Here is a 25,004-nt window from a genome sequence, read left to right as displayed (position 1 = left end):
CTGCGAGACCACTTACTGAATTGCTTTCAAGCTATTTTCACTCCACGTCACTAGATGCCATTGTAACACTCCACGCTGCGAGGTTTGCTGACATAAATTGTCCCTCGTATTTCTTACGAGTTTCCTATATTGTCCATATTACAATATTTGCTGCTAGCTATCGTGAAGTACTTTGACACACAGGTTAACAGGATACAGTTAAAAATTTAATTGAAATTTTTTTACTAGGTACACACAAGTTTCAAAACTAGCTTCTTGAGACTTAATATATTGCTACTTTTCAACTTTGAGATTGAGCAGAGACAAAGCTGTAACTTACCTTAGGTAAAAAATAAAATTTTTTGCTTTATCAGAAAAAAAAGTAACCAAATGGTTTTTTTTTTCTTCCTGATTTATCTTCAGGCTCATAATATACTAATTTTAAGAATCATAATTGGCTGTCATACATTTTTATTAATATATATATATACATATGTATGTATAAAGTTTTATTTGTTTATTTTCATCCTACAAATGTGATGTACATAGGGCATTTTCACGACAGAACATGTTCTTCTCTCCATCCGTCAGGTAGCTTGTCGGTGATGGCGAGTAGTTGTGCTCTCACGTACCACTGACACCCGGGGAGAGTCCTTTGTGTCGTGACTTTGGGAAGTACGGCTCTGTCTCGAGTCTCGCACCACTAACGGTACCCTGCCCTTTGGCCCTTTGCTAAGGGTCACCACAAGACACCCTCCGTTTCCCGGACATGTCCAGATTTCATAGCCTTCCCGCTTTTGTTTTCATTCTGCACAGGGGCGCAACAACTAAATTTCCAAACGGGGGGCAATATAGCTTTTTATAAAGAATCGTCGATCCCCCCTATTGAAGCGGGGGGTTCGGGGGGTCCTCCCCCGGGAAAATTTGTATTTCAAGGTGGAAAATGGTGCTATTTAAGCAATTTTATTATCTAAAAATTGATTACACAGCACTTTATTTGCCCCTGTTTGCCCCCACTTCAAGGTTTCAGAGGGGGGGAAAAATACCCTTTCCACCCCCTGTTGTTGCGCCCCTGATTCTGCATGTATTCTTAATCTCTTTGGCAAGATAATGCTGTCCGTTTGTCTTTTTTTTTTAATACTTCAATACTTAATACCCGAGTAATCAGCTCTTGCATTTTTAGAATTTTATATATTTTGCTGCTGTAAAAGTAAAAAAAAGTTAGATATATTAGGTAAGTTACATAAATAACACTTAAAATTGTCATTAACTTAGTAAAGTTCTTGCAAAAAAATTTTTTTTTTTTTTTCTGATTTCATTGTCTATGATTATTTTAATTCTTGATCATAGCAGTTAAACCTCATTGAGTAGCAGAGGAGAGAAAATTTTTCCAGTCCTTTTTTAAAAATGTTATTATTACTTAGAGTCAAGTAAAAAAAAAAAATCCATTAACATTTAATGGCGAGCTTATATCATATATGGAAGATTGGTTTAGATATCTTGTTTAATCATGTCTTTTCCCAGAGAACTCATAACTATGACACATGTTATAAGTTTAATTGTGATTAGCAAAAGAGTTGTTATGTATTGTTATAAAATTATGTTTAAAATTTTTTTTATTTATAATTGATGTAAGGTGTTTTCCTATCCCTTGTTATTTTCAAAAAAAAAATCACTCTAGTTTTTGTTTGAATATTACCTTATGTAGGTACTTTATTTATATTCAAGTGATAATATTTAAAAATATATATTTTTTTTCAGTCATTGTATTTGGCATTCACTGACAGTTTATAGGTACACCAATCCCTCACTTAGCACGACTACGTAATGCGTTCCTAAATTGTTGGTGTTATTCGTAATCACGTATTCCAAGCATTAGTCTACATAAATAATATGTTCCAAAATGTGTACTCTTTACGTAATATAAATGCGTAGAATAACACTCAACCATAAATATGTCGCACCATTTATCTTTATCAGCCTACCATCGAATTCTTTGTATGACAATACGATACCGCGTAACAGGAGATAGGTGGTTGTGTGCTATTGTCAGTCGGCTGGTTGGCTTGCCCGCCCGGCCGTGACCATCAACTCATGTCCGTACGGACAGTAAAATTAACATCGTTGCGCAATTTGAAGACGTGCTAAGTGAGGGATTTGTGTATATTCTATGCATGCATAAGGTTGTTATTACAGAATAATTAGTATTATGAATTTAAAAAAAATTAAAATATTACTTTTATAAATCTCTAAATTACCATATTTCTGGCATAAAAGATGGAAATTTCATGACCATTTTGAATGTAAATATGCTACGCGTTTTTTACGGCATGTTGTAGTCTTACGTGACCATACTACATACAGTGAAAGAAGTGTATACAGAATAAGGTTACTGAGAGATTATTATTTAAGGATTATTGTAATGTTTAGTGTGTTACAATAATGTACAGTATTTCCTCTCCATTACAGCCTGACATACCTCACACACACAAGCAGCAGGGATTGTGTTTACAAGTAGTCTATGTTTAATGCTGTTTTGCACACATGTTACTTTAAGCATGTCTTTTAAACCAATTGGACATGTGTATTTCATGTATTTAATAACATTAATATATATGTGTTTATGATGTGTTTTAAAGAAATTATCAAATAATTGACTTAAGAACAAAGTATAGAAAACAAATTAAATAGAAAGAAAAATAAAAAAAGTTCAGTCAAGCAAAATCATTACTTAAGTGACTATATGTAAACGTAAGAGTCCTGAAAGTCTACTATTGCCTGAGATTTTAGTGTGAAAATTTACTCATAAAAAAATTATGTAATGGTCAAGGACGTAACTATACTAGTTTCCACCAGGGGCAAACGCTTATGTTGGCGCCTCCCCCCCCCCTTTTTTTTTCAAACCAACCAAACGAAAACCTTTTCCGAAAACACCTCATATTGTCACCACAAATTAATCCTGCCATTCGAAATATTTTATATTCAACTTAGATGGTAAACAGTAAAGAGATTTATTCACAGTCATTTAAATTTTCAATACATCACAATAGCTGGATAGTTAAAGCAAGAAATACCAGTTGTTTTTAAACATTTGACGACATACGTGTGTGCGTCTTTCAGTACTAATAATTCAGTTCATTTGCCCTCCAACACTGTGATATTCAATTAGTAGCAACTACTCTGCAAGTTTAGCAAACACTCCCCCCCTCCTCCCCACAAATTGCACTGCCCGGGGCGCAAGCCCCGTCTGGCCCCGTTTGGTTACGTCTGGTTACGTCCCTGTTGGTGCTTACGCTGGACCTACTCAGTCATGTAACCCTGGATCCAGCCTGCTAATAGCCAGTGGCGTAGCAAGCGGGTAGCAGGGATGGATACCCTGCCAGGGGTGCCGGAGCAGGGGAGGGGGGGAGCCACGACGGTTTCGCGTTACTGAAACCCCCCCCCCCTCTTCTAATTCAAGAGCGGGCGCCATTTTCAATTCTGGCCAGTGGCACCAGTCACCTTAGCTACGCCACTGCTAATAGCTTACACTTAAGACTGTAGACAGTAGGCCCAGTCCTTCCCGGTGAAAAGTGTGTGTGTGTTTGGGGGGGGGGGGAGAGGAATTTGTTTCGCCTTTCAATCCTCCCCTAAGTCCTTCGCGGCTACCAATCCCTGTGCTCTTTCCCAGAGTGAGCGGAACTGAAGCAGAATTTTTTTTTTGCCTGCATTTGCTCTGAACGGGGGACCATCTCTACACTAACATAATTTACTCATAAAATTTCTTGTGTATGAGCCAGGTTGTGATACTTCCATGACCGTGACAAAGTGACTTCTCGAAAGTGCCAAATTATTATTTTTTTGTTTTTTAATTTTCATTAATGGAAAACCTTGACCTTGCCTCGTGTTCTCTCACATGCCGGTAAACTGCAGTAGTTCTTAAATAGGTTATTTTATTAGAGTTTGTGTTTATGTGCATCTTATTTTTGAATGGTGATCGTTATTAAACTTCATTCAGTGATTTTACATTGCAGCAGTGTTTTTGAAAGTGGGTGATATGTTAAAGTTTTTTTTTTTCAGCTACTGACATCGCTCTGTTACTCTCTCTTTTTTTTTTCCTTTGCAGGCATATTTCTTTATTGCATAAGCAGCATTTGAAAAATAAAATCAGTGTTATTGTGAGGTGCCTTTTTATTAGGGCTGTTCCGATACCTGATAGTATTACCTGATACTGGTAGTATTGGATATCGGCTGATACTTACCTCTTGGTTGATATCAAGGTATTGGCACAGGCCTCGCAGGTATTGGAGGAAATATACTCAGAAATGCAAATTAAAAAAAAAATATTTCCCATTTTTATCCATCACTGTTTTAATATTTTCTTTATCCTTATTGAATAATTTTACCTACATTTTTAAAGGTAAATAATAAAAATTGATAACTCAAACACTGTTTAGCTACAAGAAAATAAATAGAAATGAAAATGTGCATCTAATAAATGATACACAACTTTTAAGTCAACTTGCCTTGAATTAAGATTTAGTAAAAAAAATTTCATTCTCGAACATATTTATAAAATTTTATTTTTTTTACTATTTATTCATGTAGTGTGGCCAGTAATTGTAAATGTTGATTGTAGTGTCAGGTATGGTATCAAGGTATTATAGTGGTATTGGGAATTGGTATCGAAAAATGAGGTATCAGAACAGCCCTACTTTTTATTTTAAATTCCTCATGTTTTCCAATGTGTAACTTAGGGTCAATAAATTGTTGCCAAGAACTACTTTCATTTATGTGGTTTTTCCCTAATTTTTTTTGTCTCTTTAACTGTGGTTGAAGCAAAATACACAAATGGTATTTTAATATTCCACTTTTGCATCCATCAGCTAACTGTTCAGGGAAAGGGGTGGATTGCATAATAAATTAAACTGAATGATTCCAATTGCTAGTGTAATGTTCAGCCCTTGTTAAGTACCTATAGTAGTATACTTAAATGTGCTTGAGACCAATACTGGACGACTCTATTCTAATCTAACGGAAAAATGTGACAGTATTTTATAAAATTAATTAAACTGGAAGTTAAGATTTACCATAAATTTGTATGGGAAGGGGAGGGGGAAATGGTTTTCTGATTTTTATATATATATTTAGTAGAAATGGGCCAAACAAATTCTCAAATACCATAAAGTCCTTCTTATTTGAAGGATTCAATATTCGAGGGGAAAAAAAAATTGGAAAATAATATTAGATGAAATAAAGTAAATTAAAATATTCAACACTGATAACCTGTGAATTTTACTAGGTCATTTGCTTTCGACATACCAATCCTTTTACAATCCCCCAAGATAGTGTACTTTTAACATGTAATTATTTAAATAAAACTACAATATGTTTTGATTCTGGAAACTTAGTTCGTGAAACAACCTTTTGAAGAATATTTCAACACCATGGTTAATATTTTGCGTTTGTTGTACATTAGTTTATTTTTGACACTTTACACCTGGATTCGGTTTCGAGGGGTGTATTCGTGGTACTCTCTGGGATTCGACTTAAGGTTTAGGACTCGAGAAAAACTGGGATTCGACCCATCGCTCGTACTGCCTGAATGTTGTAATTGTAAATTTTAAACCAATAATAATAATAATAAACCTGCAGTTGGGCATCTGCCCGGTGGCAAGGAGTTCCCACCCCCCAACTACCCTCACTCCTCCCCCCTCTGGAGCCTCCTTCGTAAGTCCTTCCCTCCTCCCAGATCCAGTGTCCTCCCCTCAAGTTCGTTCCACACTCGCCCCGTCCTCACAAGGAATACCTGTCTTCCTCTCTCTGTCCGTCTCCACTCCCTCTGGATCTTCCGCTCATGATCCTTCCTTCCTCGATACGTTCGGTATGTTCAACCTAGCTCCCAAGCTTTCCCCAGCCCCCCTTCCGAATTAAATATTAATACTGAAGTCTATTGGACCGTTGTGTCAGACGCCAGGTTTGTTGCACCGAGAGCCTGGGATGTGTCCAGTAGTGTTCTCTCGCATATTCAACTCTCTCGAAGTCCACGCAGTCTGTGCGGGAACACGGAAATAAATATTGCTGCAGGGGGGGCGTGGCTTCTGTGGTTTCTCGAGCAACAGTTTATTGACCCGCTGAGAGTTCGCCGTGTGCATGCCAACTGTCGCCTTCTTGCCTCACTGACCTTGCCCGTGACGCTTGCAGCCCGATGGCCATGCTGATGGTTTTGTTGCCAAGGTAAAGTAACCCAGGTCGACGAGTCGTGCGACTGTCGGTAATGATGACTCAGTTCAGTATTTAGTGTTGAGGAATGTGCGCAGACCTTTTCGTGCCGATCGTACGGTTGTCATTTAAAATTTTTATTCAAATTTAATTTGGAAATAAAACATGTATTCAAAAAATGCATGATACTTATGTTATAAAAAAAATTGTAAAAAACTTAGTTTAGGATTTAGTGTTGCAAGTTTTAGAATGCAGATTATACGGTTAAATTCAAATTTTTACTTAAAATTTAATTTGGAAAAAAAAAATATGTATTCAAGAAATGCATGATATTTACATTATAAAAAATATTTTGCAATAAACTTGTGCGGAGTCATTTTAAGGAACATTCTAAAGTATACCATCTAAGCTTTTTTTCTGCTGGTTGTTAGTACAGATTGCTGAAAGTTGACTTGTCTATATGTGTATATATTATTATAAAATAGTGGCTACCAAAAAAAAAAACCTTCATTTTGCTCCAATTGAATTACATTAAATTTTTTTTTAAATTTTTAAGTGGTTGGTACCATTTATTATTTATTCAAGATTTGTTCAGTTAATTCTCTTATTCTGGTGTTTTGCATTAATGAGAGTTTAATCCTAAAAGATCAAGGTGAAAAGAGAGTTGTTGGTTCCTTTTAAGATACCTATCTATTTTAATAACACTTGTCTACAGAAAATAACTATGGCTTTACATAATAATTTAATTAATGAATTAAAAATGTTCACAGCATTTTCTTTTAAATGAGCCTTGCGCTCACGTTTCTGCGAAAAGTAGAATCTTCGAGCCTAGAAAAAATCCAACCAAAGATCATAGTATGTTGACATCGCCATACTTTTTTTTGTTAGTAAAAAAATGAAAATAAATTTTTCAAAAATTAAAAGAAAAGCGAAATTTTACAAACTTAGGTATAATCATAATTACTATGCTCATAATACTCAGTTGAAATACACACCTTTATGTTTTGTCACCACCAAATTTAATCATAATTACAGACACGTATAAGATCATACAGAAATCAATATTTGAAAGTGATGTGGTTCAGGGAATTTGCTTACTGATGTTAGTGCAATTAATGGACGTCACTGTGTTTAACCCTTTGAGTCACACTTTGAGAATTCCTAAGATATATCTATTTTTTATAGTAACTCATCTGTTTTTTTTGTGGTAATAATCTTACGCTATATTGTTACATCAATGCACAATTATTCAGGGCCGGCGCGTCCACACAGGCGAACCAGGCAACCGCCCAGGGCGCCAAGTAGCTGGGGGCGGCGCAGCACGACACATAACAGCTGATACAATATGTTTAACGATTATTGAAACTAGATGAAAATGGATTTTTGTAACAGTTTGGAATGTTTATATTGACATAAGTAATTATTTAAAGTCCACGGTGACCTGTTTATGATTTGTAATAGTAATAAGTAAAAAAGTAAAAAAAAAAACACAAGTCTGCTTACATTTGATTGTTGAATATTAGGCTTATGTGATGTATTTTGAGGCAAGGAATATTTTTTTTGGGGTATCCGGCCGGGGTGGGGGGGGGGGGGTGCGGTGCATTAAGGTTTTTCGCCTAGGGCGCCAATTTACCTTGCACCGGCCCTGCAATTATTTTATAATAATTTAATAAAAATAAAATCTATTTATCTTGTAGCCATAAATCATGATGTCCACCAGAATGTAGGTACACCTTGACCAATACACTCGAGGTTTGATAAACTCCATGTGCCACTGAGTTATACGTTGTCCACTCGAGTGCACGGACAGGCTGAAAGGGTCGAGGAACACGGACCCGGCGGATACTCCGTGACATCGCCCGTGTGGGAGCTCGGCTCATGCCCCCTAGCGCCAGGACCTGGCCCGCTCTGTGTCAGCCACGCTATAACCTGCGTTCATTAAATGAGTCATGCGATTAGGAGTTTTGATTTAGTACAAGTTCTTGGACGTAACGCCATTGCAGTTTTACACTTTTTTTTGCCATGGGAAAAATTCTCTATTTGAGTTATCACTAGGGACCTGAAAAATTCGCGGTTTCAATGACCTCCAGGATAGTCTACACGGTCCTCTGTACACTCGGGCAAATAACGCCAGTTCGTTGGCTGCTGACTTGTGAGTCGTCTCAACTGGTATTACCTCGAGATTCGTTACTTCTTTGGTTGAGGGTTTCTCATTGGCCCAGAGTCGCCCAGACGAACAGTGAGCCAATAGCAAGAGCAGCTTAAAGGTATGCGTGTTTGAATTTCAGACTATAGCGAAATAAATCTGTGAATTTTTCCAGTCTCTTGTTATCACTTATGCTTTTAATGTTTCAAACAAATACTTTGCCAAAAATCTAAAGTATTATTTTATACAAGCAAAAAAAAAAAACACGATTCCGAAGGTAATGGATGTAGGGACGCATCATTGGATGCATGTAGGAATGCATCGACATCACCTTACGAGAATTCAGAAGCAATTCAAAGATGCCATTCTGATGCGCTTATAGTGGATCCCTTAGCTAAGGGACCCATTAGGCTAGTGTTCGCATGCAGCTAATGTCACACTAAATACGATCTAATAGAAAACAATTTAGTTTGAAACGGGTTTACCTCAGCTCTCGTTTTCAGGGAAGATTCTATTTATAGTTTTTATGCATATAATGCCTATATAAGTTTCGAGAATTGTTATTTTCATGTTGCTTGTGTCCTCTTGTTTAAAGAACAATTTGAATTTATTTTCTCATTATGAGTGTCATAAATTTGTTAAACAGTGTTGTCTTTGATTCTTCTATCATCTTATGTATACAGATACTCCAGGATAAATTGTAGTGTTGATGTATGGTTAAAATTGTCTCCTGATGTAATATTTTATGTAAAATTTGTTTCTTCCCAGGTTAATAAAGATGTTCCATTGTTTTGATGTAGCTATATTACCTTAGTTCTAATGATGTGTTGCACAAAATGTATTTTTTTCTATGAATTTTTTTATGTATTGTTATAGTTTATACATTTCAACTATTGTGATTCTGTTTAAGTGTATTCGATTCTTGTTGTTTATTTTACAGGTACAAGCAGATAACTATTAATCACAATTGTTTTTCATGTTTCTTCATTTCTAGATCTGTGCCTTGCTAATTCTTTTGATGAAATATGTATTTGTTATTTTACTAACAAAACTAGTTTTTTTTTATGCTGCGCTAGGATATTTTTGTCTTTTGTGGCCTTGCGTGGTGAGACAGTTAACTGATCATGAACAGGATCTGGTTTCAGCTTGTTTGCTGGTACACATTTTATGAATTTATTCCCATTCTCGCTGCTATTTCAGATTATTTCACAGTTGCAGCTGTGGTTGGGAGAGTGATGCTGGAAATCAGTCTTTCAAGACCACATTACCTATTGTAGAAATTTAAACTAATTTATAAAATTAATAGTAACTTTGTTCATTATGTAAAGTAATCTGGAATTTTATACATTTTTCTTGGTTGGTGATTGAGTGGTCAGATAAGATCAAGTTTTGATTTTGGGTGGGATAAAATCTGGATTCCGATATCTTCACACAGGTGGGAAACTTAGCAGACTTTGCCGTGACACCTTGTGTTTTTCTCGGTATTCACTCTTTTACCCTTTCCAAATGGACGATCTCAGATTAAAGGGGGAAAAATATTGTATTAGTCCATTACAAGACAATCAAATACCTGATTAATTTATGTACTTATGAATTTATATAATGCTTGAATTTTAATATTAGTGCAGTACAGACACTGACGTAGTTCAATAATACAAAGTTATGAATTATTACTAAGATGTTATGTGATTAATTTTCTTTTTGGATAAGATAAAAATGAAATTATTCATCATGCGATTTCTTACCTTTACCCCAAGACTCTGCTAGTGTGTTCCGTCGCTGTTTTACTTCAGTGTTTCTGTCTCACCGCCGCCAAGATTGATTTTTAGAGATGCATGCAGGAATCAATATTGCAAGATCAATTTAATCCTTGTTATCTAGTTAATAAACTATACAATTAGTAGGGGTGTACCGATTCGGATGCACAAACATTCAAATTGGCCGCTATGGCTGTACCTTTATGTAATCGGAATCTGCAAAATTCTGTTAACGATGAGATGCTTCAGTTTCGGGTTGATAAAACACCGTTCTGAGCTTTCATTCAGTGCGAATAAGAATTAAAACACTGAAATAAGAATATAAATTTTCTTCATGTGTTTTTACTGCTGTGCTTGTATTTAACACATACCTAAATCTTTAATAGTTTCACATCACGTTATTATTACATGCTTGTCATTTTGTATGTTGTCGACAATCAGTGTGTATAATTAGTTGCATTCAATTAATATACACTGTTGGTAACTCCATTCAGTAATCGGTTTTATGCTATTGCTACACCCCTAAAAATTAAACATACGAGTACATTTATTATGTTTAGCTTTGAGTTAAATTATTATTTATTTGTTGTTGTTGTTGTTGTTGTTGTTGTTGTTGTCAGTGTTAGTATAGTCAAACAAACAAAATTAAAACTTCAATATTTTGACTGGAAATGATTTTTTATTTCTAATCAGTGTCACTATTACCAAACAATAGCTCATTTCCCAGAGGGTCAGTATTTTATGTCATTTTTATTTGGTTTTCTCAAATGGCAGTTCCTCTTTAAATACGTAATACTCTACTTATGATGTCATACTATTTTCCATCATTATCTCCTTCTACTTTGAGAAGTTAAAAAAAAACAACAACACACAGACACACCATATTTATTATAGCGTACAGTGCAAAAATTGTTAAAACCTTTGTGAGTGACAGCTTCATGATAGGTTAAAATAACTTCGAAAATAATGTTTTTGAGGACCAAATGAAGGTGTTTTATTAATAGGAAAATGTTATAAAGGGGAAGGTTGTATCAAAATTATCGTATCCTCGTTGTATACTTGTTGTATCCTCAAATATTTTATATCTGAAACAATTAGAATAGAGACAGAAATATTGTCGCAATGGGCCTTAATTTTAGAATGGCACTCACTTGTGTTTTGACACTGTGACCTGACCATGGTTGTGAGGTTACCTGACATGCATTGACGGGAGGATTGGGGCGGGGCTACGATTCTCCCACATGTGGCTTCCTTGGCATGTTTGAGGCCTTCACAATGTTCTACGTCATTTTCAGTTAACTTTTATGAAGTTTGTAAAATAGAGAATTATAGATCCCAAAGTGTCTTTCATCTATAATTTTAGTTACAGCATTGATGCCAATACATTTTTTTAAATAAGTTGTTTGTTTGGTTACACTATATTGTTTTAAAGCTTAACGAAAGTTTCTAATCAACTAGGTTAAATATATATATAATTGATATAATCAAAATAATTGACTTTTATTTTGCAGGTTTGGTGATGTTCTCGGAAAAAAATTGGTGTACTATGTGATCATGTTTGAGTGCTTAAGGGAGGTATTGGACAGTTTTTTGATGTGATAACGTCTTATAAATCGATGAACGCCGGCTGCACGCATGAAAAAGCATGACTCATTATCACGTTCCGCCTGAGCCAAGCGTGCAAGAACCGGCCAACCACCGTGCGAGAAAATCTTCTATAATATCAAACAGTTTTAAGGCGGGCTTTTTAAAAACAGCAATTTAAAAAAAAAATTTGAATTATTTGTCCAATTTCGTCATTTTAAATTAACAATTTATTGACATTGATTTGATTTCAGTTTATTTCTATAACTAATTGTTCGTGATTATATTGAAACAAATTATTTAAATTAAATTTGCAAAAAACTGTAAATAATATTTGAAAATTAAAAAAGTATGCAATTTTTCATCAATGTTTTGTTATGACGTTATCACGTAAAATTATCGTCCGTGAACCGACTTTACAGACAACCCCCTTTTCTTTTCTTTTTTGTTCTGTGTGCTGCCAAGGAGATGTTAATTTACGATAGAGTAGTTTCAAGAGTGACGGCGGGAGGCGGCGCCAGGTGTCACATCGTGCCGCTCTCTTGCAGGCAACAGTTCAAGCAGCGGTTCGGGATCACCATCACCTTCGTCGCCACGAGGAGCGGGCTGACGCGGTGGCAGGACATGCCCGAGATGGAGGACAAGGCCAGAGAACCGTAAGCCCGTGGTCTCCGACGCAGTGGCGGATCCAAGGGGGGTGGGGGGTGGGTGGGTGGGGTCACCAGGGGCAAGTGCCCCTCCCCCTGCCCCGCCCCCTGAAAAACCAGTTGTCTGCTACATTAATATGTATTGCCGACAAAAATTATTGTTTCTGAAACCAATAAATTATTTTAATATAATTAATGAATTTATTGTTAGAATCATAAAATCTGGTGGTTGGATGTTATGTGTAGTGAGAGTAGATTAAATACAAATTTAGTAATTTTAAGACATTTTTTTCTCTTCCTATTATGAAATCCTAGAGTGCCCCCTCCGAGGCGAACCTCTGGATCCACCACGGTCTCCGGGGTCCCGCCTTGCCCGAACATAGATTTGGAAAGAGACAATAAGAGATAAAGATAAAGAAAGATGACTTGATGTAAGCTTTTGGACATACGCCATTGCTAAGCACATGTATGTCTGTAGAAGAAAACTGCAAAAAAACCCAAAAGACAAAAACAAAAATCCAAATTCAGCAAAAAATTGCTGTTTTCAATAGGATATAAACACCACATAATATTAATATTAATTTGTGTTTTTGTTTTTGTCTTTTGGGTTTTTTTGTAGTTTTCTTCTACAGACAGGGCCGCAACTAGAGTCTCTGGCACCCGGGGCATGAATGGATTCATGCGCCCCCCCCCCCCTCTTTTTTTGCACATACCACACCAATAAAGCGGGGGGTCCGGGGGCCCTCCCACGGAAAAATGGTGCTATTTAAGCATTTTCCATACCTACATGTAACAGTTTCTGTGCTACTGTAACTATGTTGAGACGTTATAATGTAAATCAGATTAGACATTCCTGGCGTGCAAGTTAAAAAACTTTTTACCAGTTACCAGTTGTAGTAGGAATTACAATGCAAGCGATTTCGGCGCCCCCACAGCTTTGCGCCCGGGGCGTATGCCCCGCTTGCCTCCCCTTAGTTGCGGCCCTGTCTACAGACATACATGTGCTTAGCAATGGCGTATGTCCAAAAGCTTACATCAAGTCATGCACTCCCATTGCACAAATCTTTCAAAGATAATATAAAGAAAGATGCTTTGTATGTGGGTACAAACTAAAAAAAATTACATAAATAATAAAAGAGGCGTTACAATGCACGCCTGGAATTAGCTGGTGTATGATTAAAACCACATAGGAACGAACAGGTACTTATGAGGTTATTTATGTGTACTCAGAAATAAATATTTATTTTTTACTGTGGTATTCACATAAGCTAATAAGTGAAAGATGGTGTGAAATCTCGGAAAGCCTGTAATTAAAGATGGAAATGAGAATGAAGCTTTGAGGTAGTAAATTAGTGGTGGGGAAACAGGAGAAATTCTTCAACATACAGCAACGTCCATCCACCACGTTACCCAATTTCCCGATAGCTCTCGGTGTGCGGTCTTTAATGGGAGTGATTTCGCGAACGCGACGGAAGTCAGGTGTAACAACCACAGTGCTGCCATCCGTGGTGGGTGGCATGAACCAAAGTTCACGAAGACAAAGGAAAACTTTGTAGTATTAACTTTAAAAAAGAATTCTAACAAGATGGGCAGTATTTTTATAAAATTCCTTGTCGAAAATCATGTTTAAAGCCAGGGTTTAGTATTTTTTTTCTTTTCTTTTATTGGAGCTGTTCCATTATACAGTTTAACATTTTGGTCTGTTAACTGAATGATTCAATTCAACGAATTCTAGCAGCGGGTGCAGAAGCTGCATGTGATTCGGGTCCAGAAATGTAGTTGAAAACACATTTTGCGTGTATTTATCATGCTATGCTTTATTTTAAAGAATTCTGCACTAAATTTTGTGTCCGAGTTACGTATTATAAGTGTATTTGCAACATGAAAACTCATGACTTTGCTCGTTACCAATGTTACACATCACTGGTCGGTACTGAAAGACTTGCTCGCATTTTATATCTATGATCTCAGTTTGACGTATTTCGAAAATAACGGCCGTAGAAGTTAAAGTGTATGCATTGCACACAAAACATTTTGTTGATCCTCCTCCATTTTATTTAATGTACATAATTTTAATACACGTGATTCAAAAAATCTAAAAAAATTGTAAACATCACTGTGAATGTGCTCTGTGTGAATTGCATAACTTGCAATTTTTCCTATGAAATCTATTAACAATGCAACTTAGTGGAAGAAGAACATACGGACTAACACAATTTCGCATTTATATTATTGTTATTGTTATTATTATTATTATTATTATTATTATTAAGTAGGGTTACACTGTTGCAGCTAACCCTTTACAGCACTTTAGGTAAACTGTAAAGTGCAAGGGAGCATCACAGACATGGGTTACTATTATAACTACTTCCTATCTGAACAAGGCTTCAACCTCTGTAGTGCACTGACGGTACGAATGTCGCGACACGTCGACTCGACCTGTGTCCCGACATCGGGCCGGGCCAACTCCCTCCTCACCGCCGTCCTGGACCGGGCTCTCTCCGGTAGCTGTCTCTCCCGCCTCACGGCAGCGTGTTCTGGTTGCAGCCACTTCAGCAAGACCAACAACAAGGCCATCGACGAGGTGTGGTACAAGCGCGCGGTCGAGCAGCACGAGATGGAGCCCGAGAGCTTCGTCTTCTCCGTGCCGTTCAACTCTGGTGAGTTCCGGAAAAACACTTAATGCCCATCACCACTTGCTTGCTTCGCAATTTCGCTAGAACATCAGCTGTGGGTCGGCCGACCATCAGAATTATCTCGGCCACCATGTGAAGCAAGTATTTTTTTTTCTTTCTTAAAATGCAAGAATTAATTACCTTTCTTGCCGCAATTGTTGTTGTAATAAACAATGGAAACCACATTAACTTTTCACTTCACTTTATAAACAGTTGACAAAACAGTTCGCATGTAGGTTGTGTGCTGCCGCTGTCTCTCTTTTACTCGGACGCATCGGCCGATGGAGTGGGAGAGAGATAGATGCGTCACTAGCCGATCGTGCCTCTCTATCGCTTGTTCTGCGCTCTCGCTTGCACGCTCGGCTCAGGCGGAACGTGACTATGAGTCATGCTTTTTCGTGCGTGGAGCCGGTGTTCATCTGTTTATAAGACTGTTATCAGGTCAAAAAAATGATGAGAGATCTAGGGAAGTCGGGATGAACTCGGGGAGTTCTTGTTTGTCGGGGGATCTGCTAGCGGTCTGTTGTGTGGGTCGTGGGAGAGAGCCCGCTGACGGGGTGTCTGTGGGACTGCCCAGGCGAGAAGAGCGACCCGCTCGTGACGGCCAGCAACGCCATCTTCGTGACGTCGGGCGCCCACAGCGCCCCGGCCGCCGTCGTGGGCTTCCAGTTCCAGCACGCCGCCCTGCGCACGCTCTTCAAGAACATCACCCACTCGGTGAGCACGGCTGGCGCACGGCGGCCAGATTGTCCAGTTACGCTCAGTCGGCGGGTACTGGGGAAAAATATTTGGTTGTCTGTAAAGTCGGTTCACGGACGATAGTTTAACGTGACAACATCATTACAAAACATTGATGAAGTGATTGCATACTTTTGTGAATAAAATTGAATAATTTTTTATTGAATTATCACTTTTTTATATGGATACAAAGAAGGAGTGAAATGAAATCTACAGTTTAATTGATAAATGTACTTTTTATTTGCACTCATTAATTCAAATATGTTTATTACTTTAACGAAGAGATTATTTTAACTATAACTTTTATACATGTTTGCTATTTAACTTCTTCCAATCTGTGTTATTCTGTTAAGGATAGGACGATGATAGGAAAAGTAGGAAACGAATGGGAGTGTTTCAAGTTTAATGTGCCTCGAAAAAGTCAAATCGATGGTTGTTCCAATCGAGTGGAAGAGAGATAGATGCGGCGCAAGCATACAATGAGCGTAACGGGACACAGCGTAATGGGACAATGTGCGTAACAAGACACTTTTTCGTGCGTGCAGCCGGCGTTCATCGATTTATTAGATGTCACGTCAAAAACTAGTGTGTGCGTTGTCTCGTAGTTCAGACTCCACAATCTATGGCATATTTTAAGGGTTTTTTTTTTCTCTCAATAGTATCTCCTTTCGAGGATTTTTTTTGTTTGTAACTTGCACCCGACAATTTTTTCCGTCACATTTTGGAATTTACAAACAAATTCAATTAGAATTTTCAAGTTATCAAGCAACAGAAACCACGGAAGTATACACATCTGCCAAAAAAAAAAAACAACTAAATCAAGCGTAGCAGTGTGACAATCTTTGGAAAAGTTTTATGTATGTCCATAATAAAGATGATAATTTTGATACACTAAAATTAAATAGCTTTATAACCATTAAATATTTAAAGATTCAAATGAACCTTTTTTTTATTTTATTTTATCGTAATATAAAATTTTCATTGCTTGAGTACAAAGTAGATACACGTCTTGATGCTTTATTTCGATGTTGGTAACAGCATAGGGATTAACTTCAGATGAGAACTTCATAGCCACCTGGGTATGTCGGCCAGCGAGTGGACACACTATAGGTATAGCACAAAGCAAGGAGAATAAACAGTCGCAGCTCAATGCTACAACTAACACTACCTATCATTTTCTTTTTGAAATCAGTGAACTGCGTGGGATTCATCGGCAACCCAAAAACTCAAAATTCGTGTTAACTTTTCGACAGAAATTTTCGCTCCCTTGATTTTTTTTTTTGTTGTTGTTCGTGGCTCTGCATTTTCTCCATAAGTGTTTCAGATTATCTATTTTCCAATTCGGTACAATCAAAACACTGTTTTAAAGAGCTTTATTTTTTATTTCAAAACTTAAAAACTGCATAGCCGCGAAGTATGAGAGTTGAATTATTTAATAGTTATATATATTATATCAGTGGCGGATCCAGGATTTTGGTTTGGGAGGGGCTTGACCCAGCTGAGGCTAGGCTTTATCAAGGCAAACACTAAAACAATAGTGGACCCAGATGCTTTTGGAGGGGGCTTGAGCCCCTTAGCCCCCCCTCTGGATCCGCTACTGTATTATATTATATATAGTTATATATATTATATATGAAGTTATATATATTATATTTTACTATGAAAGTATATAATGAATTACCTTGTAGCAGCTGTGATGTTTGCCCCACAGAGAATGCTCGGAGGGTTGGCACTGAACGCGGGGGTGGGTGTTGTGCTGTGCCGGCAGTGCGGCGTGGGGAACGGCTGCAGCAAGACGTGCTCGTCGGACGACCTGGACTGCTTCGTGCTGGACAACAACGGCTTCGTGGTGGTGTCGGAGGAGCCGCGCCACACGGGCCAGTTCTTCGGCGAGGTGCACAGCCACGTGATGGAGAAGCTGGTGGAGGAGCGCGTGTACCAGCGCACGCACGTCTTCGACTACCAGGCCGTGTGCTTCCGCGGCACCGACGAGGACAACGCCGCCTCGCTGCTCATGACGGTACCGCGGGGGGGCCGGGCCCCAGGGTTAACTAGGGGCGCAACAACCAAATTCCCGAAAGGGAGGAAGGGAGCAATATACCTTTTTATAAAGAATCATCGTTCCCCCCTATTGTATCGGGGGGGGGGGGGGGGGGGGGGTGGGGTCGGTGGTCGTCTCCTGGGAAAAATTTGCATTTCAAGGTGGAAAACGGTGCTATTTAAGCAGTTTTATTATCTAAAAATTGATTACACAGCACTTTATTTGCCCCTGTTTGCCCCCACTTCAAGCTTTCAGAAGGGGGGGCAAAATACCCTTGCCTCCCCCCCCCCCCTGTTGTTGCGCCTCTGGGGTTAACCCACACGTCATCTCTGGATAGGGTGCTTTCGTGCGGGACTCCGCCCGTATGTAGGCCTGCCTGCATGCGTGCAGTAAGCAGAAAACTTTTAAATCGTTCAGCAAGTTTTCCATTAGACATACAGTAGCATTTTGAATCAAACCCGTGTTCCACAGTCACGCTTTTGCAAGTGCAGGCAGGTGTACCTTCAATAAGGGGCTTCTTGATTCCGGAGGGGGTTCCAGGCCCCCTGCCCTCCCCCACACCCCCGCCGTGGACACGGGTGGCTGCGGTCGGGAAAGAAAGATCAGTCATTGGCCCAGGGAAATATTGGATTTTTTTGGGAATTGTAGATGGATTCTGAAGAAAAGAAGGGAAAAAAATGTAAACGTTGGGGATTTTTAAAAGGTTAGGAAAAAGTACCTCTGGACCAGATGAAAACAAGCTGTGTCCGGATCTCAGAACTTCTGGATCAAGTGGAATTTGCCTTAAAATTGCACATAATACAGGTTTTAGATTGATAATTGTATGAAATTTTTTTTTTCATTATTAATTTAACTTTCCCTACAATTGAAATTTGGTGTTAATACTACCGTATTCATATATCTATATTTTTTAACCTACCTGTACGTAGCATAAACATAAAAAAATATATTTTCGTCCAGATTTACCAGATGTCCGGACCAGTGGGACGCTACTGTATCTGGAAAATTCTAGGAACCAGAAATTGGCCAAGGTAAATTCAGGAAATTTTATAGTGGTCAAGGAAAATCACGAAATAATTAAATAAAACTTAGAATTTGCTCTGGCAAAACCAGGAAATGTCTTGAAAAATTTTGTATAAACTAATTAATTGTTGTGTGCTACCTCACATCTCATTGACTTTGTAGTCATCAGATATTTAATCGTTTATTTAGGGAATAGAGGAAAGAATTTGCCACTGCTTGATTAGCAAACAATCCTGGTGTTTGCTTGGAGTGATTTTGGATGTCTTGGTAGAACGGAATCAGGATTCAAACCAGGACACCCTTTAATGCAAGCCCGATGTCTCACCCTTTTACTCTCCATCATCAAAAAATAAATTATTTCACTTTGTTAAATGTTTTGGTATCGGGTTGTAACATTGTCAGTCAGGAAGACTAGGGAAAGATGAGGTTAACAGGTACTGTAGTGAGTTGAATCAGAGATAAAACTTTTCACAAATATTTTTGTCACACTTTCATATTGCACAGATTAATTGCAATCATACCAAAATATTGGTTAGAGATTTGGAAAAACTTGACATATTTTAAATTAACATTGATATATAATTTTTTTTTTTTAATTTTTACCATCAATTTACTCTATGATAAAATTTACTCTATGATAAAATTCCTCCAAGCAGTTATTGACATGAGGCAACCTCTGTGAGGGAGTGGGTCAAACCCAGGTTTTTTTTGTTAGTAGGAAACATGGTGGAAGTTACATAGAGTCTGTGGATTTTCCTTTACCTCCCACCAATTCATTCGGTCAATTATTCATTCTCATACCTCATCGATAGGGACATGATTATGTGGTGAATTGCGACAAAAACCTAAATAACACCGAAAAAAACATGTCATAACGCTGCATAGCCCCGAAAAATGCTAGTTTCATCATGGAACAACAGGCATTTAACCAAAAAACTTAATTCAAATCATAAGAATTTTTGAAACTCAAGGAATATAATTTCCTGGATAAAATAAAAAAATGTCCTAAAGTGCGTGGATCAGAAAAATTAATTGTAAATGTTTTTTTTTTTTTCTTTTCTTTTTTTTTTTACTGTGCATCTCTTACTGTATTACTTTCGAACCGCAAATGCTCGCTTATTTAATTTTCATACTGTTCTGAATGTATCATGTTTTAGACCAATTCTTTGCCTATTATTTTATCGGAAAAAATGCAGTACATAAATTTTGCCACCATTTTGGTGGAGTGTGTATATTACAAAACAGCTTATATAAAAAAAATATATATAATTGAAATGTTCGGTTTTTAAAGAAGATATTGGATTGAATGTAAAACCATAAAGTCTTGCCGCTACTCGTGGAGCCCTTGCGGTCTGTAACGCCCGCAATAACAAATCTTAAAAAAACTACATCAAAATGTAAGTGGTAAGTCATGAAATTTTAAACAGGAGTATACCGGTTAAAATGTGCTTTCATTCGAGTGCGTTCATTGTTGTCAATGGAAAAATAAGAGGCTCTAGTCTTGATTTAAATGAAATTCGTATCAAAACTGTCGTGCGTTAGGGACAAAGCAAAAAAAAAAAAAAAGGTGTTTTTATATGTGATTAAAATAATAATTAAATTCGAAGTAGGTCTTGAATGAAGAATTGAACTTCTCTATAAATTTTTTATTTTTTAAACCCTTTCATTCCCTCTGATACCATATGGCAACACAAATTTTAAACCTCTCTTGTGAATGCAAATATAAAAGGAAATTCTGTTTTTCCAATGGTTGCCATATGGCCACATCCTCAAAATGTATATAAATTTTATTAAATTTCCTTTTTTTTTTTAAATATAATTGCAATTCTATATATATATATATATATATTCATCCGTATTTCACCTAGGAATTTTTTTTTTCTATTTTCAATGATACTTGCTGTGTTCTTTACAATGAAACAATGCATGATGAAAGTTAATAGAAAAAAATACCCTTTTCCCCACGTTTTGAAACTGAGTGTGTGCCGTGCTCTCTGCCCCCGTGCAGCCGCTGAGGCACCTGCGCTGGCTGGCGGAGTGGGCGCTGGCCAGCACCATGTGGGCTCTGGCACGGACCAGCGCGCTGCACCTGTGGCTGCCCGACAGCGCCTTCGCGTCCGAGGACGGTGAGCGCTAGCGAGGCCGCGACGCTCTAAGCCGTTCACGCGCTGCGTGCTCACACACAGTGGAATGGCTTGAATTCCTTTCAGAAAATAGTAACTGCCTAGTACTCTAACCTGGCATTTTCAAAAACTCTCAGATTTGTTACGATTTTCACAGCCAAGAAACATGAAATGAGATTTTTTTTTTATAGAAATGCAAACCATATCATGAAGTAGTTAATCCTAAAAAGTTTCAGTTCTGCAATTAAATTAAAATTGTCCTCTTATTTGTAAAATTCCAAAAACGTTAAAAAATGTAACTTTGGCCAAAAGTATGCGCTGTGTGTATTTTTTTTCCTTTCGTGAAAGTTAAACAATTGGTTAAAGTCTGAAAGTTGCACAGTTATTTAATATAAATACAAAATCACGACCTGAAATGGGTCGCACCCCCTTAACTAGCAGTAACGACGAGAAAAAATAAAACAAAGTGGGGGAAGGGGGGGGGGGGGGGGGTGTCGTCCGTGAAGTCGGTTTACAGACGATAATTTCACGTGATAACGTCACAAGAAAACGTCGATGAAAAATTGCATGCTTTTTTTAATTTCCAAACATTATTTACAGTTTTTGCAAATTTGTTTATATATAACCACGAAAAACATTAGTTAAAAAAAAGGCCCCGCCTTAACCTGTTTGATGTTATAGAAGATTTTCTCGCACCCTGGTCGGCCAGTTCCTTGCACGCTCGGCTCCGGGCGGAACGTGAGATATTTTTCGTGTGTTGCAGCCGGCGTTCGTCGATTCATAAGTCGTTATCACGTCGGAAAGTTGACCACGAATGTAAGCGTGAAGGTGTGTGTGTGTGTGGCGGTCCCCGCAGATCACACGTACGTGGACAGCCCTGACGAGGAGGAGGGGGAGGAGGAGGTGGAGGGGGAGAAGGACGGGCTGGCCAAGGCGGCGCGCCCCACGTTCCCGCCCATGGACAAGGTGAAGATCAACCGCACGCGGCCCGACGCCTGCGACAAGGAGTTCAACCTGTACCGGCTGGCCCCCCGGCGCGGCGACCAGCAGCAGAGTCCGTACGCCCGGCCCCACAACGCCTGCTCCAGGTACCTCTCACCACCTCTCGCCACCTCTCGCCACCTCTCGCCACCTCTCGCCACCTCTCGTCACCTCTCGCCACCTCTCGCCACCTCTCGCCACCTCTCGCCACCTCTCGCCACCTCCGGCCGGCTCCGGCCGGCTCCGGTCCGGTGACGAGTGGACCCAGGGCCGTGACTAGGGGGCGGGGCAAGTGGGGCAAACGCCCCGGGCGCAATGCCGTTGGGGTTGCCGAAATCGCTTGCATTGTAATTCCTACTACAACTCGTAACTGGTAAAAAGTTTTCTTTAACTTGCATGCCAGGAATGTCTAATCTGATTTACAATATTATAACGTCTCAACATATGTATTTAATGAACAAGTCTAGTGATTATATGGACTACTTTATTGACATAGTGGGTTCATGCATGGAAGGTACAGTAGCGCAGAAACTGTTACACGTAGGTATGGAAAAATGCTTAAATGGCACCTTTTTTTTTTCCCTTGGGGGAGGGCCCCCCGGACCCCCCAGCTTTATTGGTGTGGTATGTGCAAAAAAAAAGAGAGGGGAGGCACATGAATCCATTCGTGCCCCGGGTGCCGGAGACTCTATAGTTGCGGCCCTGATGTGGACCCATACAGGTCGCAGGTCACGAGGGAACAAGACATTTATACGCATAGTTCGATGTATTACCTTTTGTTTTTTTTAATCGTGGAAAATTCACACTACATTAAACTCCCTATTGTCCGCGGTGCGGGATAAATCCGCGCATGCAACGAAAAAAAATACAGCAAATACGTAAATCTGTATTTCATTACAAGTGAGCAAATTTTGAACTCTACTGACGAGTGTACCGAGGGAGAATAATTTTAAATAGGGGTATACTGGTTCAAATGTGCATTAATTCTAGTCAATGGCAAAATACGGACTCATGATAACTGTAGTATGATTTGAATGAAATTGATATTAAACTGTAGTATGTAAGGAACAAAGTAAAAAAATAAATAAAACACTATTTTTTTGTTTTTATTTGATACAAATAACAATGAAACTTGAAGTAGGTATTGAATTAAGAATTGAACTTCTCTGTAAAGTTTTTTTTCTAATACTTGCTGTGTTTCTTTACAATAAAACAATTTTTTTTTTCACATGACCTGTCGTACAAGGTTGGTTTGACGTTCAGCGAGCTGTTTGGCAAATCAGCATTGGAGCACCCTGACTTCGGAGGGAAGCCTAAGTTGTAGGTACATCAAGCTCTGTCCCTGCCTGAACACGCCCCGAATATTCACCTTCGGCCAACCTCGGGTTTTATTTACATATATATTTATATTTCTCTGTTTATTTTAATGTAGCTATACTAACCTAACTAACCGTCCATAGTGTTTTAAAGTGTTTTAATAATGTAGCTAAACCTAACCGAACACTTTTAATATTTGAATTCATTTTTCCCTGCGCAAAATTGAAACAAATCCCGAGGTAGGCCGAAGGTGAATTTTCGGGCGTGTTCGGGCAGGGACGGAACTTGATGTACATCTTAGGCTTCTCGAGTTTGGACTTGCTGTTCGCCTCGCCAACCAGTGGCATAGCTAAGGTGGCTGGCGCCCCTGGCCAGACTTGAAAATTGCGCCCCCTCTCTTGGATTAAAACAGAAGGGGGGGGGAGCGTTCAGTAATCGTGAAACCGTCGCGGCGGCGCCCCTGGCAGTGCCATCCCTGCCACCCGCCTGCTACGCCACTGTCGCCGAGGAGGGGAAGGGGCCACCGACCGTGTGTTTTCTCTCCCCCGCGCAGGCCGTTTGTGGTGCAGAGCATCCCTCACAGCAACCTGGTCCTGGTGGTGGTGGACAGCCTGTGCAAGGCGGACTACGAGAAGCTCACCATCAGCCCCTCGGAGGTGGTGTACGACAACAACACTCTCTCCTGCTACAAGGTGTACGGCTTCAACCTGCACCGCACTCGCCCGCCGTCCTGCATCAACAACCACACCAGGGTGCGTGCTTCCGCGCCCGTCTCGGGGGCTCGCGTTTGAGATCGCCCTATGTTCGAGTCGGTCTTACATTTGAGTTCATACTATATATTCTGCGTCGTTCGCAGGCTTTCACGGGCCATTGGTCTGAAGTAGCTTGGCTTCTGGGTTGTAGCCGTGTCCTTGACGAATAATTCACCGACGTTTCAGTCGACATTGTAGTCGCCATCATCAGGGAGCAGTTCTGTAGGTAACGGCTCCCTGATGATGACGACTGCAATGTCGACCGAAACGTCGGTGAAGTATTTGCCAAGCACACGGCTACAAGCCAGAAGCCAAGCTACTATATTCTATGTTGTCTCTTATGTGAGGCCTTCTTATGTTTTGAATCAAGGATGATTTTGATTCGAAGATATATTGTGTTTGAAGTAATTTTTGTATTTGATGTAATCGTTAATGGTGTTGGTTGTAATTTGATTTTAATATAACCTGAGATACACACACCCAGTTTTGGTTAAAATGAAAAATGAAAAGAAAAAACATTTTTTATCTTTGAAAGATTTGTGCAATGGGAGTGCATGACTTGATGTAAGCTTTTGGACATACGCCATTGCTAAGCACATGTATGTTTGTAGAAGAAAACTACAAAAAAAAACTTTTTTGTTGAGTTAACGAATTTTGGTTTGCGATCTCGTTGACGTCGAGGACCCGAGCGACGATGGGACCGATGATGTGAGAACAGAACATTGACGAAATTAATGGGTGTGTGGGGGGCATGGCCCCCCACATTCGATTACGGGTTCTGGACCCAGGATCAGAGACACCTCCCCCTCATCATAATTTTACAGTCTTGTACTACATTATAAATGCATGGTTATTTCTTACCTACACTCTTTTTTTAGAATGTCATTTAACCTGAAAATACAGGGTTAAAATTATGGTTACTATTTTTGTAAGTCCAAACTAAGCTTTTGTTTGTAAAATTATTTTACTTTAAAAATAACCACAGCGAGTATGTATATTTATTTCACACACTGAGATAAGAATAAACACGGCTGGGCCCT

General features: G+C 38.9%; 1 protein-coding gene across 2 annotated transcripts in view; it reads left to right on the top strand.

Moving 5' to 3' along the window:
• LOC134540436 (voltage-dependent calcium channel subunit alpha-2/delta-3) overlaps positions 1–25,004 on the top strand; it is a 78,550-nt gene that overhangs the window by 52,255 nt on the left and 1,291 nt on the right. For both annotated transcript variants that reach the window (XM_063383187.1, XM_063383186.1), the window contains exons 21-27: positions 12,216–12,323; positions 14,862–14,974; positions 15,567–15,706; positions 17,496–17,747; positions 20,800–20,917; positions 21,771–22,002; positions 23,766–23,964. In XM_063383187.1, coding sequence (XP_063239257.1) covers positions 12,216–12,323; positions 14,862–14,974; positions 15,567–15,706; positions 17,496–17,747; positions 20,800–20,917; positions 21,771–22,002; positions 23,766–23,964 — 1,162 coding nt within the window. The remainder of the gene's footprint in view (positions 1–12,215; positions 12,324–14,861; positions 14,975–15,566; positions 15,707–17,495; positions 17,748–20,799; positions 20,918–21,770; positions 22,003–23,765; positions 23,965–25,004) is intronic.

The sequence above is a fragment of the Bacillus rossius genome, chromosome 16 (assembly GCF_032445375.1).
Source record: "Bacillus rossius redtenbacheri isolate Brsri chromosome 16, Brsri_v3, whole genome shotgun sequence".
Lineage (NCBI taxonomy): Eukaryota > Metazoa > Arthropoda > Insecta > Phasmatodea > Bacillidae > Bacillus > Bacillus rossius.
This window is presented reverse-complemented; position numbering and strand designations above follow the sequence as displayed.